General features: G+C 42.1%; 1 protein-coding gene across 1 annotated transcript; it reads right to left on the reverse strand.

The window, feature by feature from the left end:
- Positions 1–10,613: 10,613 nt before the first annotated feature.
- LOC148829914 (protein BTG1-like) lies at positions 10,614–16,633 on the reverse strand. The gene is made up of 2 exons (XM_088923470.1): positions 16,144–16,633; positions 10,614–13,671 (listed from the first exon to the last, which is right to left on the reverse strand). The coding sequence occupies exons 1-2, from the start codon at positions 16,286–16,288 to the stop codon at positions 13,295–13,297; spliced, it is 522 nt and encodes a 173-aa protein (XP_088779596.1). The 5' UTR covers positions 16,289–16,633; the 3' UTR covers positions 10,614–13,294.
- Positions 16,634–18,148: the final 1,515 nt, after the last annotated feature.

Here is an 18,148-nt window from a genome sequence, read left to right on the forward strand (position 1 = left end):
GTATGGAAGCTTTGTAGCATGGAACAGAAAATGGTATGAGGAGACCTGTTAAAAGCATCACAATCCTCAAAGGCACTGACAAATTAAGCCCAGTCATTTTTTTTAGAAATACGAACCAAAAATACGAGTGGAAATTAGAATACAAAGAGTTGCAGCTGTGTGGAACAAGCTACTCAACCACCTTATTGAATCCAGTACCCTGACTTCTTTAAAGCATTTCTTGGACCAACCTTACTGCAAAAAGGGCTAGATGACCCAAAAGGCCTCTTCCTGTTTGCAATCTTTCCTGTGTTGTATATGAAATTAAGCTTGATCTGAGACGCATTAAAACACAAGACCCAGAAGGGCAGTAGATTAAAAGTTTCATGTCATTTACATGATTAAGAGAAAATATCTTTGCAATTAACAAAACAGTTTTCTGGAGATATTTGAAAATATGCATTGTCTAATCAAGACATTGTCTTTATAAAATACTATTTGAGTTTTTTTGTGTGGAAAGATAAACATTATGGATATATAATGGTGTAAGTGGTGTGGTGCAGGACAGCAAAATAACGTCCTGATCTCATGTTTAATTTAGCTTTAATAAGCAAGAACACAGAATGTCCATCAGAATCTTAGAGCAGAAAGCAAGAGTCTCGCTTATTAGAGATATTCATGCCTCTTCTTTTTTTGCTTTGTTCCAGTTTGACAAATGTGGCTGATTTCTGTCTTGATATGCATAGCTCAGAGCTTCTTCAGAAGGAACAATTAATTATGAGAGCTGTAATAGTACGTAACTCTGTTGCTTCATTGCTTGACGTGAATAGGCCAATAGGAAACAGATGTTTGAGGAATGCTATGAACCAGTGCTCAGAAACTAACAGCTGTTAATGCCTTGAAACGCAGAGCCATCTGGGACCGGTTTGGATTCTATCTTAATGACTACTGGCCCTTTAAAAGAGCACTAGGGTAAGATTAAAAATTGTGAGATTACCAACATATCTAGCTGCCTTTCTTGTTAAGCTTGTAAATTGTATAAACTGGAATAGTTTTATGTAAAAACTGCCTAATGCTTAAAGAGTGAAGCCTACTTCATGACAACATCAATAACAACATTATTAATAACTAATACATTCAGATTTACATTTTATTTATATGCTCTTTTCAAAAAGCATTTAGCACTGTACAATAGTACATGTACAAAACACAACAGATTTTAAAGAAACATACTAAATAAACATACTAAATAAAAAAAGTGTGTGTGTGCTACTCATGTGTGTGCTGGTTATTTTATTTTTGCTTTGTAGTTGTCAGGTTTAATCTGGAAAAGAAAACCCTTTCCTTAATTATTAATTTTCTTGATATTCTATAGGGAAACAGCAGATGTGGAACGGCAGGATTACCCAGCTATCAAAAGTTTTTAAAATTATAGCAGACAGACATATTACAGGTGCAGGGGCACTTTGTTTCTTAAGATCAGAACACATTCTCACTGTATAAAACATAGAGTTTCAGTAACAAGTATATGTGAAATGGAAGTAAAAGTACATTGTCTCAACAACCAAGCGAAAAGACAGATAAATATAAGAATATATGGTTTAGGCATAGAATTTAAATCAAAGGATGTTATGCTATAATTGTACAATGCACTAGTAAGACCTCATTTAGAGCCCTGTTTACAATTTTGTTCAACACATATACAGTAAAAGGCTTACTGCTGCAATGGAATCAGTCTGAAGAACAGTGTCTACATGCTGTACACATTAAGAGAATGTCCTACACTGACAGGCAGAAGCAACTGAACCTTTGAAGTCTTAAACAAAGAAGACTGAAAGGAGTCCTGAATTCTCAAAGCCTTAAGTAGAACCAAAGCAGTGGACATCTTCAGTATGAACAGGAAAAGAAAAATCAGAGGACATGAGTGGAAACTACATGAGAGTGCATTTAGTACAGAAAAGAAAATACTTCTTTACACAAAGGGTTGTGGGAGTCTGTAACAAGCAGTAGGAAGCAGGAGGATGAGAACCTTGGATCATTATCCGCTAATTACTAAACTAGCTAGATGAACCGAGAAGTCTTGTCTTGTAATCTTATTTTATTATGTACTGAACCAGTGAGTGCATAAATTAAATCTTAAAAACAGTTTTATGACTCATACACTTAGTACGATTGTATATCCTGGTAGATGATTTAAACAATTAAAGCCTTGAAGGTTTTGTAAATCTGTTACACGACGTTACACGATCAGATGTGTAAGAGAAGTTAAGACTGATCATCCGTTTAATAAGAAGAATAAAATAGCCCAGATGTCATTACCACCATTTTGCAATGTTGGTGTTCTCAACAGGACTACAACAGAAGCATTATTCCTACACATCTTGAATACTGCTCAAGAACAGCTGATCAGCTGGGCTTTAAAACCCTCAACATAAGTGCTGAGATGTAGGTATGTCTCACATTGGTGGCTTAAAAAGACAGAGCTCTGTATTCACTGTGCAGAAATAGGCACCGGGCTTAGCTGTGAGCTCAGATCTCATATTGACACCAAAGCAGATTGCCATCTGCAGCCAACCTGACTCACCACCAGCAGCAGCCAAATGCTGGCTTGGTGTCTGGGAATTTCGATTGCTCTCTAATCACAACTTTATTTTAATTGATGCTGTGAGCAAAATAACTATTTCACTGCCAGCACAAATTCTCTGCAAACTCTGAACCAAGGCTGTGTGCACCGTGTGGTTAGTTAAAAATCATATTCTGTCTAATGACATACTTTCTAAATTTATGTTTTGGTGTCTAATGGATCCTTGATCATGAGAACTGGCTGTATTATTATTAATACAGACAGTTCTGTATTATTATTCTGTAATACTGTTTAAGATGCAGTCTTAAGGCTTAATATGTATTATATTATAAGAAAACTTACTAGCGAAAGACGGCCATTTGATCAATATACCACCTGTTTGTTTGCTTCTTTTTTCATCCATCTGTCCAGAGTCTATCCTGACAAGCAATAGGTGCCAAGGCAGGGTACACTCTGGATGGGACGTCAGTCCATTGCAGGGCACACACAGACACAAACATGCATACACTCATACCAGGGCCAGTTTTCCCAGAAGCCAATCAACCTACAGGACAAATACGTATATCTTGGGACTGTGGGATGAAACCAGAGCACCTCGAGGAAACCCATGTGAACACACATGCCGGAGTGGCGGCTCTGTGGCTCAGGATCTGCACCCGTGGCTGGAAGGTTGCTGGTTTGTATCCCGCGGCCGGCAGAGGAATCCTACTCCGTTGGGCCCCTGAGCAAGGCCCTTAACCCCAACTGCTCCAGGGGCACCCTATAAATGGCTGACCCTGCGCTCTGACCCCAAGCTTCTCTGCCTGTCTGTGTGTCCCATGGAGAGCAAGCTGGGGTATACAAAAAGACAAATTCTAGATGCAAGAAAATGTATATGGCCAATAAAGTGATCTTATCTTATCACACAAACTCCACACAGAAAGCACCCCAGGTCTGGAATTGAACCCAGGGCCCCAGTGCTGTGAGGCAGCACTGTGCCAACTGCTTGCATTTTTTCCCGTAGAGAATTGATTCACAAGAAATCATCCAGTGGTCTTCTGAAAGAAGTCAGGGTATCGGCTTCAACAAATGCCAGGATGTTGTTTCAGACTTCGATCACCCTTTGTGTATGAAAGGGTCCCCTGTACTCTGTCTTAAACGCATTTTCATCTAGTTCCCATTTGTGTCCTCTGATTCTTGTTTTGCTGCTGCTTCCGATGAATCCATAGGATTGAGTTTGTGCTTTTGTCAAAACTGTTCTACTGTTCTAGGCATTGTGGGAAAGTAAATAAAAAGGCAAACAAATTGCTTCATATAAAAGCGTAGACTTTAACTCAAGGCATGCTAAAATTGTATTACACTCTAGCCGTCATTTATAATATTGTGTACAACATTTGTCACCACAAGATAGATAAGAACCAGCTGCTGTGGAATCAGCCCAGAGAAGAGTAACCATGTGCAGTACATACCAGGGGCTAAGCGAATGACCTACATTGACAGTCCAATAAACTGAACCTTCTTAGTCAATAATGGGGAACTTGATACAAGGAAATGTCAAAGCGCACCAGAATGACCGATGGATCACGAACCAGAGAGCACAAGTGGAAACTACATGGAAGAATGTTGAAAACCAAAAACGATATTTCTTAACCGGAAAGGATGTGGTAGTCTGGAACAAGCTCTGAGGTCCTGCTGTTAAAACTGGTATCCTGGCTTCTTTCAGGAAATGGCTGGATAAGATCCTTGGAGAAATTTACTACTAACTACCAAACAGGCCAGATACATAACATGCAGTGTTGTTGTTTTTCTGAGTCTCCATATCTGCACATGTTATCTGTAGCTGTTGTCTAAGTATATGCTTCCCCACAGACAACCCACTATCTCTCTCTCCATCTCCATCTCACTTGAACTGTGCGCTCATTTGTGTGAAGCAAGCACTTTGCGGTGTCTTCACGGCTCAACAACAGGAAACAGCTGAGCCACTCTGAACATATGTTGGGTTTTCAGTTAGCACAGAACAAAAGCAACACAGCAACAACAACAACCAGGTATCAGCTGACTTGCAGCATCATTTACTAGCAGTCAGCTGGAAATAGATCTCAAAGCCACTCTGCAGGACCTTCAGTTCCTCCTCAATCTCTGCTGCCATCACAGACTCAGACTCGGGCTGAGAGAGCCGGACTCCATGCAGGAAACAGCTACATCATTTACAACAACGTTATTTTGTTATTTTAGATACAATTCACTGTAATAACTCCAACTTTATTGGACACTCCAAATCCTAAACTCCAAAATGTCAATCTTCAGACATCTCTCTGATATTTTATTGTTTTTTTTTCACAAGCATACTTTCTGTGTGAAATCCTGTTTAGTGTACCTTAATAAATTATACCACATGTATAGATAACAGAAACAGATAGGAACCAGGATTTTGAGAAAAGGATCCAATAACAATACACAATTTAATGTCTTTTACTGTCTAAACAGGATACATCCAATACAATAATGAAATCTTTTTTTTTTGTTAAGCCTGAAAAGTTAATGAACATATTTTATTAATTTTAAGTTAATAAATCATTAAGTGGATAAAGTGTTGTCTCACGAAACACAAATAAATGATGCTGTTGAAGCCACTGTAATATTCTTTTTGTGAAGTATCAGGCAAGTGAAAGTACTTAAGTGTTTAAATCATAATGATTTCATTTCTTGAGCATCTTATGTCCTATTGTCTTTTGTACCTTTCTTTCGATTTTCGATTTTGTTTTTCAGTTTCTCCATTGTAGCAGCTCTGGTGTTGAGTCATCTCTTCCAAACACGTTTAGAAAGTCATATTTGAGGAAACAAGGGTCTGGCCAACAATACCAGCAGCCATTGGCACAGATTTATAAAATAATCACATATGAGAGGGTAGTCTAGCTTCTTGGCCTTCACCAAACATCAAATACCAAAAACACTTTTATAATGAACAAACCAAAAGATAGATGAGACATTAAACATTTTAATTTTGTGACTCCAGAACGGCAGTGCAATCAGGCATCATCCCAGGTTATTTAGCTATGAAAGCTAACTGACACACAGAAGCCATTTGAGTTGACTTTATCAATGACTTTGATGATTTTGAATACGTGAATCAGGTCTTCTCATAGTAAACTCTGTTAAAGTAAAAAAAAATATTATAGCCTGTCAGTAAAGACATTCCATTAAATTTAGTAGATCCTTTCTGAACTGATTCTGTTGCATTATAGAAGTTAAGTAACATAAAATCCCCTGATTAAAATTCTATACCTTTACTATACATCCCGACATACTATATGCCTTTTACTGCTTCCCTACATTACCTAGAGTAGGAGAAAAATGTGCCAACATAAAAACCTGTTGTCCACGTGGTTAGGATCAGTGGTAGAAGATAACGCACACTCCTCAATCACCCTGCATCAAGAATGGGCATTCCTGGACCTGGAGAGTCAGTGTGTTTGCAGGTTTTCATTCCAACTCATCTCTTAACAGCCTTTTAGCAGTTCAGACACATCTTAATTAATAAGACAGGGAGACAAAACTAATTGAAACGTATTTTTTTGGCGTAAACTCCCCTTGGCGAGGGAACGGCAGCCTGCCTTTGACGACTGGACCGCCCTTTCTTCATGAGGAATGAGCCAGGGAGCTGCTGTCAGGGTGAGTGAGGGGGTCTGCGAGGGGGAAGTGGGGGTGAGTCAGGGGGGTCTCTGTGAGGGTGAGTGAGGGGTGCAGAAGCACAAATAGGAGGAGAGATATTATGAGTAGGATTATAGGATCTGGAATTTCACCTCCTCCTTATGTTTTAAAAACATCGTAAGTCAGCTCATTATTGGATTGATGGGGTTAATTTAACCACTTCTTCCAGCTCTTCAGAGCCTGCTGCTTTGAGGAGATCTAGATAACCTGCAGACACACTGACCAGCCCTGCAGGACCAGGACTGGACACCCCCACCGGACATGTACTGTACATTGTCATGTTCTATTCTATGTCTAAAGCTACACCATCCTGTGATTTTGTTTCTCTTTATTTGATTCTACTTAAGTGAAAATAACTCCCGACCTTTGAATCAGTTCTTCTCAGCACCTACTCTGTAAGGCAGAGGCATTTCTAAGACTTTCTCAGACCAAAACATGATTTTAAGAAGAATAAATAAAACAAGTGAAAAGACAGATTGCTTCCTGATTAATGTTTGCTAGATCACCTACAAGGAAGAATGTCTAAATGATTTAGACTTTTCAAATAATCAAGATGCACTGAGGAAGACAAGTGATAAAACCATTAGAGAAATGTGATCATAATATGGTGTGCTTTAAAATATACTTTGTTAGTGTACATACATCTTCTAGCGAATTCAGGATTGTGGAGGAGCCAGAACCTATCTTACCATGCAGCTGACGCAAAGCTCACCAATCCATGGCAAGGCAGACGCACAGACACACCAGAAGCAAATTAACCGACTAGTATGTTTCTGGAACTGTGGGAGGAAAATCCTACAAACACAGGGAGAACAAACAAACTCCACACAGATAGCAATCCAGGTCCAGAACTTAACCTAGGACAACAGGTAGCAATGTTAACCACTGTGCCACCGGACCGCCTGTACCTGTACATATAGAGTCCAGATCAAAGGTTTGCTATTTCTAGAAGGCAACCTGTGAAGGACTAAAAAAATGTTAGCCTCCTCCATGAAGACTGACAATTAATTTTTAGCCTTTTTTTTCATTTTTGGTTTATTGTGCAACTTGGGGAGGTAGATATTTGTTGTATATGTTAAAACCACTTTCAAGAGTTTTAAAATGGCAAACCGCCCCTCTCTCTCCTTCTTGAACAGAGACAAGACCAAGGTGACGTGTGTTCAGCAGACTAACGACAATGGCCTCAGGCTACTGAACGACATCACAGAAGAGGACACATTTGTTTTTTGCGGCTTCTTTCCCTTTGTAGTCCCCCTCCCTGTGACAGGAGGCAAGAGGGGCTCGGCTACAATTGTTTCGCCCGCAGCATTGTTGTGAAGAGACGAGAACTGCATAAACCAGGTGGAGTAAAAGTCCAAATATATTCAAAAGAATCTCAAACGAATGAAAACAATTTTCAGGCCTAGAAGCGTTACATTAGCTTTCAGGGAAAAATAAACCCTGGCAGCAACACCTGAAAAAAACTGTAATTAAGACAGCTGCAAAGCCTTAAGTTATTTTGCATAACTGCCACCCCAGTTTAACTGGATTTCGTGACATTGCCAGGGCATGCCTGCTAAAAAAGCAGCTTGAATTGGGCTTGACTACAGACGCTTTAATAGCACAAAACCAAAGACACAAGGTACCTACCGTATGTTAGGTCATGATCCTTCCACACAATGCAGTGCAAAATTTATTTTCCTTTGGAAATTATTTTATAATCTGCATTAAAAAAAAGTCAAATTATTTTACTTATTTTCACGTTTTGTAAAAATATTAATCCTTCGGTTTTGTACAAGAATAAATGACATTTTGAGTCACTGTCGCACACTGTCGTGTGTGAGATTTCAGGACTCTCGTGCCAATCTAAATTATAGTAATGTCTGTGTGTCTATGACAAATTATGTTACACGTTGGATTTGAAATGTGACTGCACTCATTTTTCTCTGAAACATTTTAAAGGGAATACAATCGTTTTCATTTTTGTTTCCTGCTGTTTTGCTAGAAATCACACACACACCGCTTTGCTTTTCCAAGAAAATAAAACTTTCTTTTTTAAATGTCACATGAGTGACACATGAGAATATTCAAGTGACACTTTTTCATTTATTTTACAATTCATATTTATTGCGACATTGCCACTCAAGGTGTAAAGGTTTAAGCTGAACTGTGTTATTGTAGAAAAGGCAGATTCGTTTCATCTATTTAAATCTTGAAACCTGATCTGAAACACAACTCTGGATTCAGGATAAACGGATATATTAACGTTCTACAATTTTGTTCATTACCTTATTTTATGATTGGTTAGAATGGTTACTGAAAAAAGGTTCTGAAATCCACTATGACTCCAGTTATAATTCAGGGGTTTCAAAGCTTGGTTTTAGTGGATACCTGTCCTTTCTGTTTTTTATTCCACAGGATTTCTTAATCACAGATTAAAAAATTTTTACGTCTTTTTGAGGCAAATTTTTGCCATTGCTTTTAGCTCCTAAAAGTTGATTAGGTTCCATAATTATTATCAAAGCTGTAGCAATTTCTGAGATTTAGAACTACCATCATCATGTTTTGCCGTAAAGTAACAACTTGGACCTTTGAAGAAGGAAATTCACCGCTGTAGCATTTGATCCATAGTCACTGGTACCATTTTCATTTTCTTCCAGCTGATGCAAAGATCATAACTGTGAACCAAGTTCATCTAAGATTATCTGTTTCAAATTAGGAGTTTACAAAAAGAATAGTCACACATTGAAAATATTCAGTGTGAATAAAATTCCGAACATTATTTTGTCGATGGGGTGATTGCTATGTAGACAGCAAGTTAACTCTAGGGAGTGAGAATTCCACCATCGAGACAAGACTATGCCTTAAGGATGACTTTAATGGTGTTACCACCACCTAACCAACCTCTTGTGATTCCTTCTGTATGACTTATTCAACAATTGTCAAAGAGATGCAGAGTTGGGAATTGGCAGAAGACCTCAGGAGAAATTCTTCCATGTTAATGTTCAGCTGTTTTAGCCTGGTCACAATGAATCATTAAGTTTCTCACTCGGAACTTGCGTTTTCCACAACACCCAGCTGTATCTGCAACTAACTTTTGCTGTGCAGAAACAGCTCATCGGGGGTCCCTCAATGTGACAATCTCGTTATTTAATCGTTGCATATGGTTGACTGGCTCTGGTCAGATCACAGGTGCTTCCTGTCAGTTAGTAGTTTGGCTGGAGAAATGGTGAACAGATGGACCCTATACACCCTAGCATTTTCACATTGCGAGATTCCTGCTGTCAACATTCCCAGAACATATTCAGTGGTCTCACTGAGCTGCACACCACTACAGCGTAAAGACCGATTACCCACATCTTTTATGATGTGAAAATAAAAAGGTTTCACCTTAGAAGACAACAATAACATGCCCTACACAATATCTAAAGTATCTGTATTGGATCAACTTTTAATATACTGGCACTGACATTCTACAGCGGTTATGATGGCTTAAAACTAATAAATAATCAGCAGGGCCCGAGGCCATTTTCTCCAAATGAATTAAAGAAAATGAACCTCCTAGCTGGAATATTTAACTTACTTCACATGGAAGCTGTCGCCAACAATTCTGAGAATTAATATGGAAAATAAAGAGGGTTACATACCTGAACCAAGAAACTACTGACCAATCTGCTTACTTCAGTTACTGGTAAAGTTATACAAATTATAGTTACAGCAAAATTAGACTAACTTAGAAAATAATGGCATTTTAAGTGACAGCCAATAGGGATATTGTTAAAATTGTATAATGCTGTACTAAGACTTCATTTAGAACTCCATGTGACCACGTTACCTAAAAAGAATGCCGTTTGGAATGAATCCATAGAAAAGCAAACTGATATAATCCTGGGCTTAAATATTGCACAGAGACACCCTAAAAAGACCTGAATCTTTGCAGAGTGCAAGCTGGTCTTCATCTTCAACGGCAAAGACCAAGAAGACCGGATTCATGATTGCAAAATGCACCAAGCTGACTTCTGAATTCTGAAGGTTGACTCAACTGAAAGGACTTCACAGAATCAAGTGAATACAAATCACAGAATACCAGTATAAACTACATGGAAATGCATCTAAAACCGAGAACAGGAGGCAGATTTTTTTTTTTTTACAAGCAACCACACTGGATAGACGTGCAAAATGGACTCCTCTCATTTGTATCCTAGGTTTTTAAAAGGAAGGTCTGAAGTATTCTTCAGAGAAGCAAAAAAGCACTGTAGATGACCTGGTACTAAATGTTTTCAGAATGCTTTTGATGTTATATATGCACAAGGACAAAATGACCCCTTCAGAGTGGATAAAAAGTGTGGGTAAAAAAAAAAGATCAGATGCACCACAAAAATGCGAAGATATGAAAGTTTTATTACAGACGAAAAAATCTCTTTCAAAATATAGAAATCTGTACAACTTTCTCACAATTTACATTGAACTGTACAAATTTACAGCAGTTCACAACATATCTAAGAAAATAAAAACAGACAGTTCACAAGGAAGAAATGCTTTGTCTTGACTGGTTTAGTTTTAAAAAAACTAGACAAGATTCATCAAAGATCATGAAAATTACCCAGATTTACCAAAATAACTTACTTTGGTCCTTGCTAGCACAATGCATTGACAACATTGGCCCCTATGGCTTGAGTTTGGCAACATCTCAAAAATCAGGTTACAGAGCACTTGAAATGAGTAGGTGGTATATGCCATGACCTCTACATCCAAAAGTGAAACCAACGTAACTCTACAAACATACACAACTGCATTAATACTTTTTAATGTACATTTAGGAAAAATGGACAGGTTAAACCTTTTGAAAATACATTATGCCTGTTAAGAGTCCTATATTTTTAGGTCTCAATTTGGAATGGATAGCATGTTTGCATATTCATGGTCAATGAACCAATGCGTTTATAACGGTCCACATTTAATTTTATATTAATCAGTTATAAATCCCTACTATATTCAACTTGAGCAGGTTAACAATGTAAAGAAAAAGTGATTTAACATTTACAGATGTAAGAAAAAAGTCTCCAAAAGAAAATTCATCCCATAATAACAGCACTAAAGCAAGTGTCCAATATAGATTTCCTTAAAAGCCCCCCCCCCGATTGGATCTGTAAACTACAACTTATGCCACTTGTGCCATCTTTTCTGTCCCCATTTAAGGCAGGCTGTAGCACAACTCTGGTGCTACAGAGTATTGTCATGAACACAGGACTAATAATCACAGGTACGGAAACATTTGCCACTGACCGCTGAAGTCATTGTTAGAAACTTCAAAAAGTACCCAAAACCCAACTTGTTGCTATAGCGTTTTTTTCCCCCAGAGATACCAGTTTCACATTGGTTATTGCAGACAACACACTTGCGAAATTTCCTATATTTAGAGGGAAAAGAACAAGCTCAGTGCCTGCTGAATGCTCACTACAATCAGTGCAGTTATAAGAAAAGCCAGGTCATAGCTGCCTTATCTGGCCAAAGGCTGATACTTCTGACCAAGGGGTGTGGAATGTGGCATCATACATTCTGTCCGAGAATTCACAGTCTAAACAGATGCACTTCAGCGACAGAAGACCAAACACCTTCATTAATGTCTCAAAGGGGCCAAGGGCTCGCATTAGTATAGCCACCCAGCGAAACAGTGAAATAAAAATGAGGAAAACAGCCCTCACAAATATAGCTCTTCATGCACCTCCTACACAAATTTGTCCCGCACATGACAGTGACTCAGAAGTGTGTGATGAAACCCTGGAGCCTGGCTCTCCGCCAGCCCCTCCTCTCTGCTCTCACTGGTGCCTGGACAAGGCAGCCTGAGAACACAGCCCACTGTTAAAGAAACTCTGCAGCAGGAGCCCCTTCTACTGCACTCAACCCCCAGCTCTCTCCTACCCCGAGTGCATGCACAGGAAGAAGAGAGTCGTGTACGGCACCGACGGAAAACCCATCCTGCTTTCGTGGCGAGTTGACTTTAACCTTTCCTGCAGCACCTCAAACAAACTATCATTCCACTACAAGAGCTGTTCCCAGTGAAAAGCCAATCTCTGTGTATCTCGCAGGGAGAGGAGGAGTTTATTTCAAATGGGAAACCGAGGAATATTAAGCAAAACAGAAACCCTAAAATACAACTTAATCCCCAACCAGAAGGAACAATACAACAAATTTACGAATGGATTGTATAGCAATAGTAAGTTGTTTTGTCAAGCCTGGCCCATTTTTCCTAAGTAAAAGGTAAAGGTTAAAACAAGTCTACTATATGGAAGGTAAGGACTACTAACCTGTTCCACAATCTAGAGGTCCGAGTGCACTCAAGTAACCACAACACTTCACTCTACCCGGGTTAAGGGGAACACCAACACACAAAGAGGTGGGAGACGCACACTGGACTTCTGAACTAGATTTAAAATCAGGGTTACAGGTATGCTGACATACGGGCATGAAAAGAACTGGTATTAAATCTCAGAGTAACAGAACTGCTGAAAAATGCACCATCTTCATACATCTTGGCAGAATTTCATCGATAGCAATCTTATATACACAAGGAACATTTGTGATTGACAGTATTCTGTAACTAAAGACAAAAGCGAAGTCCAATTTGTCCCAGGTACAAATGACCATCAGTGGTCTACGTACTGACCGGGAGAAAGAGGTTCTTCAATGACTAGTTGAAGCATCTAGGAGCGATGGGGTCACTCTCTGACCACAGAACAGAATACCTGCAGGATTTTTAAACCCGTTTTCTTTAAAAAATAGATTTCTCGACAAATAAAGGTATAGCGATATGCTGCAATGAATTCCTTACAAAAGACGACGTACCAAAGTGCAAAGTCTACAATTACAGGCTGGGATCAATCTCCAATTGTGGCAATTAGGCAATACCCCCCACCCCCCCCCCCAACACCACGAAAGCTGCATCTTAGATCTTCATAGCTGCACAACAGGAGTCCATAATCCTCCCCTCAAGGGAGCCCTCAGAAAGTCACATAACCTCCGAGTTCTCTTCAGCTGGCATCTCCCCGTCAGGTGGAGCCGCTAGCCGGACACCGTCATCATGGTGTAGGATTTGGAGGGACTGGCCCCTCCCAGCAGCAGCTCCTCCTTGCAGCTGATCCGACTGTCCGCCATGGCCAGGCTGCCGCCCGCGGGGGCCTGGGCGCCACTGCCCGCGGCCGGCGGCGACTCGTAGAGCACGCAGATCGACCCGTCTTCCCCGATGCGGTAGGACACCTCGAAGGGGTCCACCCAGAGCGTGAGCTCGCTGGGCAGGAGCCGGAAGAGCTGCTGCGCGCTGAGCCCGACCCGCTGGCCCGCCCTGCCCACCAGCGGGTCCATCTTGTGGTTGATGCGGATGCAGCGGTAGCCGGAGCCCTTGCAGGGCCTGTCGGGGAACCAGTGGTGCTTGTACTGCTCTGTGAAGAGAGGAGAGGAGACGCTCTTGATCGGGATAACGCTGCCCGCCCAGCCCAGTTACTGCTGCCACACGAGGAAAATTTAAAGCCAGCTCCTCCGCCCCACGCCTTGAATGTTATTAATTAAAACTGAACAAGACTTAATCTTCACAGGTCTTCAGCGGCGCAGAGGAAACCGCAGGTAATTCCTCTTGGACTTCTGAATCGGGTTAAGGGTTGAATTCGCAACTTTGTTTTGTGGTCGTAGGTACGAAAACGCCCCATTTTAAAAAAAATCCATTTAGATTGCGGCTCTCATTTTACCACGACGGGATACTGCAAAAACACACAGCAAACAAGGACTGTCTGCGCTCGCTTTCGTCTATAAAAGAGTTGAGCAATGGTGCGACCCCTTTCATTAGGTATTAGAAAGCCCACGCGCAGTTTTAACAGAGCGCATGTCCAGAAAGAACGTAATGATTGAAGTCCCCAAGCCTGGCTCTCTTATACACGTCTAAAAGTGATTTCTGAGTAATTACAAATACTTCTTTTATTTACTGATAGCCTGCCAACTGCACTGGAAAGCGATATACAATAATACAAATGAAACTTATATACAAGAATAAAAACTACACAAGCATAACTACAGAAACACCCTACAATTTGAAAGAATTTGCACTGAATGCACACCTGCCAGTTAGCCCTGACAAGAGAGGGCTACCTGTGACTAACACAGAAAGCATAAATTCAAAAGGGAGCTCCTCATCTCGAACTGTTCGCCTACTGCCTGAAACACTGTCATTGTTTGTGATTGTCTTCACAAACATGCACCCCGGTGAGCAACACAGTCTTTACTGGGCCTTTGCTGCTGGCTTCGGAAACTAACCTCCAAAACCAAACTACCAGAAAGGCAAAGGCTGCACTGAAGTCCAGGAGCTCCTCTACGGAGCAGTAATGCCTTTCAAAAAATTAATCTCACCGTACAACGACCCCAAAAGAAAATATGCTACATTTTTTTTTTACAAAGGGTCAAAGCCTACACATCATCTAAATTCCACACAGATAGTCAGTACATAAACGCGTCCGTAAATAACGCCGATACTAACAGGGTGCAAACTGCTCCTGACGAATTCCGTACAACATTTCAGAGAACCGTATCTAGGTACATTAAGCTCGTCTTAACAAAGGTCTGGAGGGAGGGTGGCTTGATTTCTGCCGACGAAGCAGTTTGCAGACGGGATCACAACTTCTCTACTTAGCTGCGCAATCAAGGAGACCTGAGCGGAAGCACAGGGTTCCGCGTTCGTGTGATCAATATTAACCCGTCCCTCCACTCCTGCCGCGGCGTCCGGGCTCATTTGTCAATCCTAAACAAGTACAAGACTGCTTGTACACGTTCAAGAGTGGGGCCCAAAACGTCAGTGGGGCTTTCTTTAGAAGCCTTCACACAATCAAGGCGGCCGAAAGTGTCCCCTCATGCCAGGTTACGATAAACATGGCCGAGCTTGCTCGGGGACACCTGCGCCAGCCAAACCGAGCAAGCTTCTGAAACAAAACTCAAACTAGCTTGAGCCTGAGCTGGGAATTCAGTTTCACGCGTGATTACATTTCGATTTCGTAATCAAGATGCGGGGGAAAAAAAACCCCACCGGAGCGGCTACATAAACTCATGCGTCATCAGTTTAGCCTCTAGTTTCATTCCAGTTTCTCGGTCCTCCGTCGATTCTGAAATAAACACCTGATGCGACACAACAAGCTGCTCAGCTCGGGGCACCCAGGAAGAAACCGGGGCACAGGCTGATTCAGCAATCACAGCAATATCACAACGAAATCCCGCAGTCTCTCCAGAGCTGTACAGCCCACAACCGTGGAATTACAGTGAAAGAAAAAAAAAAAACATTGGCGTAATATTAATCCACTTCTCTTATTTCCAGATCGAACACAAAATGGACAGCCGCGTCTTAACCATAGAGAAACTCTCCGGTAAATAAAAGACTAATTTAAACAATAACCTGACATTTTAATTCTTAACAACTGCTTCTGTGTTGATTATTTAAAGCGTCCCCCGGTACTATTAAACCTCCTTGTTTTAGATTTTGTCAACCGGTGAGCTAATTATTGACGGAGTTGTCAATCCAGTGTCTCACGAGTATTCACAAAGAAAAAGTGACATCTAAGATCGACGTTTCATTTTTATAACTTCTGCTCCGCCACAGCCCGGGCCGAGCCGGGGCAGACCGGGGCGGACCGGACACGCACACGGTGGACCACAACGTGGTTGTGCGCTGTTCCCCGTTGGGAGACGGGCCTCCAGCTGCTGCAGGCACCGCTGGCACTACCACTATCCACACGGGCGAGGCGCAAAGCAGGCTCGACTCGGGACTCCACCGACAACCCTGCGGCGGTGGACGCGCCACGTCGGCGTGGCTTGTGCGCCGGAGAGCCGAGCCCCGGACCCGGTTCGGTTCGGTCCGGATCCGGCCCGGCCCTTACCCGCCAGCAGGTCCTGCAGGCTCTGGCTGAAGGTCTGCAGCTGCCCGTCGCTCACGAGCCCCCGGGCGCGCAGCAGGTGCGACAGGAAGCTCGCGGCCGCGCTGATCTCCGGCAGCATGCTGGCCCGCGCGCACAGGGGGTGCATCAGGAGCGGAGGCGCCGTCCTCTCCGAGCCGAGCGCAGGTCCTCTTCCTGCTGCCGCTGTCCTCTCCGAGCCGAGCGCAGGTCCTTCTCCTCCTGCTGCCGCTGTCCTCTCCGAGCCGAGCGCAGGTCCTTCTCCTCCTGCTGCCGCTGTCCTCCCCGAGCCGAGCGCAGGTCCTCTTCCTGCTGCCGCTGTCCTCTCCGAGCCGAGCGCAGGTCCTTCTCCTCCTGCTGCTGCTGCTGCTGCCCGAGAGCGGGTTGCACCGCGCAGGGCACTTATTTCCCGAGGTCGGAAAGTTTGCCAGGGAGATCATGCGCGGAACGGGGTCGCCGTGTTGGTAAACAGAAGACTCGGGCTCGCAGGGGCAGGCTGCTTTATAGCGGCCGGCCCCCAGCCCTGACGTCCCGCAACAGCTGGGCGGCCCAGCCTATCCGGGCAGCGCAGGGAGTGACGCCAGGGCGAGAGGCGGAGCTGTCGTGAGCATTGCGTCTTCCGTCCCAAAATAAACCGTGAGCGGGCGGGTGGGGATTAATGCTGCGCCGCGGGGCAGCAGGGAGCAGGCTGTCCAGCTATGTTGTTGTTCACCGATAACCTGCCTTCTTCCCGGCAACCATCGGCCGAGTTTCTTAAACTAACTAGCTGTCCGGCCATGTTGTTGTTCACCGATAACCTGCCTTCTTCCCGGCAACGATCGGCCGAGTTTCTTAAATTAACTAGCGACTGAGAAAAAAAAACCCCAAAAACAAATCATCTACACGAACAGAGAGCTCTCCTGTCGTTTGCAAACAGCGATTTCCTGATATACGACGTTACCCGGCTGCTTCTCGGATTTTCATACGAGACCATGGCGATGAATTTCAGTGACTTCAGTATACACGCCAGACATAGCCTATCGTTGTGTCTCAGTTTTCTGCGATCAAATATATGTCTCTGGTCTATATGTTTGCGTTTTAGCAAACGAAATACGTGCATTCTACAAATGCAATTGGCATTAAAATTATACCTCAAGGGCGAGCTGTATCATTCTTGTTTATTACCTTTTAGATAATAGCCTATAGCAGCATCCTGACAGTCAGACAGGTCTACCAATAGACTTCAGATTATGATATCTAAATTTATTTTTTTATATATAATGTGTACGTTCTAAAATTCAGAAACATATTCTGTGCCTGTGATAAATGCGTTCCCAGTGTACTTCATGAATTCCTAATGAAAGTAGTACACACAAGACGAGCTGAATGTCAAAAGGCTTCACGGGACACGGGGATAATAGAAACTGAATATGTATGTACAGTATGTGGGCCGATGAATGGAACAGACGTCACAGACCTTCTTTGTGAAAGGACTGAGTGAAATTAACATAATTTCAACATAACATTCGACATAAAAACAGCATTAAACGTCTGTAAAGCAAAAACAAAAAAAAAGATGTCGTCAACGCAGAGCATCAGCGTATTTCATAACTGCGGAAGAAATTATAAACGTGCTACTTATGGATATATGAATCCTGATTAAGTATACAGTATGTAGTCACGTGTAAAAAATATTTTAGTTCTTTTTTTTTACTTTATGCAATTAGCACCAAGCAGGATGTGAAGTCATAACACCATAAGAGACATTTTCATTTAAAACCATATATTGTGTCAAGGCATTGTCTCCTGAATTCCCCTTGAGCAGTGTGGAATACATCCGTCAAGCAATGCATTGTGGACTTGAACAAAGAAGAGCACGGGGGAACCTCATACAAGTGTTCAAAATCCTCAAAGGCCCTGACAGATGCGGCACAGTGGACGTATTCAGCGTAAGCAATGAAACATGAGCTGGACGACATTAATGAACACGCCATGCAAGTACATTTTAAAC

Source organism: Atractosteus spatula, chromosome 8, assembly GCF_055471065.1.
Source record: "Atractosteus spatula isolate fAtrSpa1 chromosome 8, fAtrSpa1.hap1, whole genome shotgun sequence".
NCBI lineage: Eukaryota > Metazoa > Chordata > Actinopteri > Semionotiformes > Lepisosteidae > Atractosteus > Atractosteus spatula.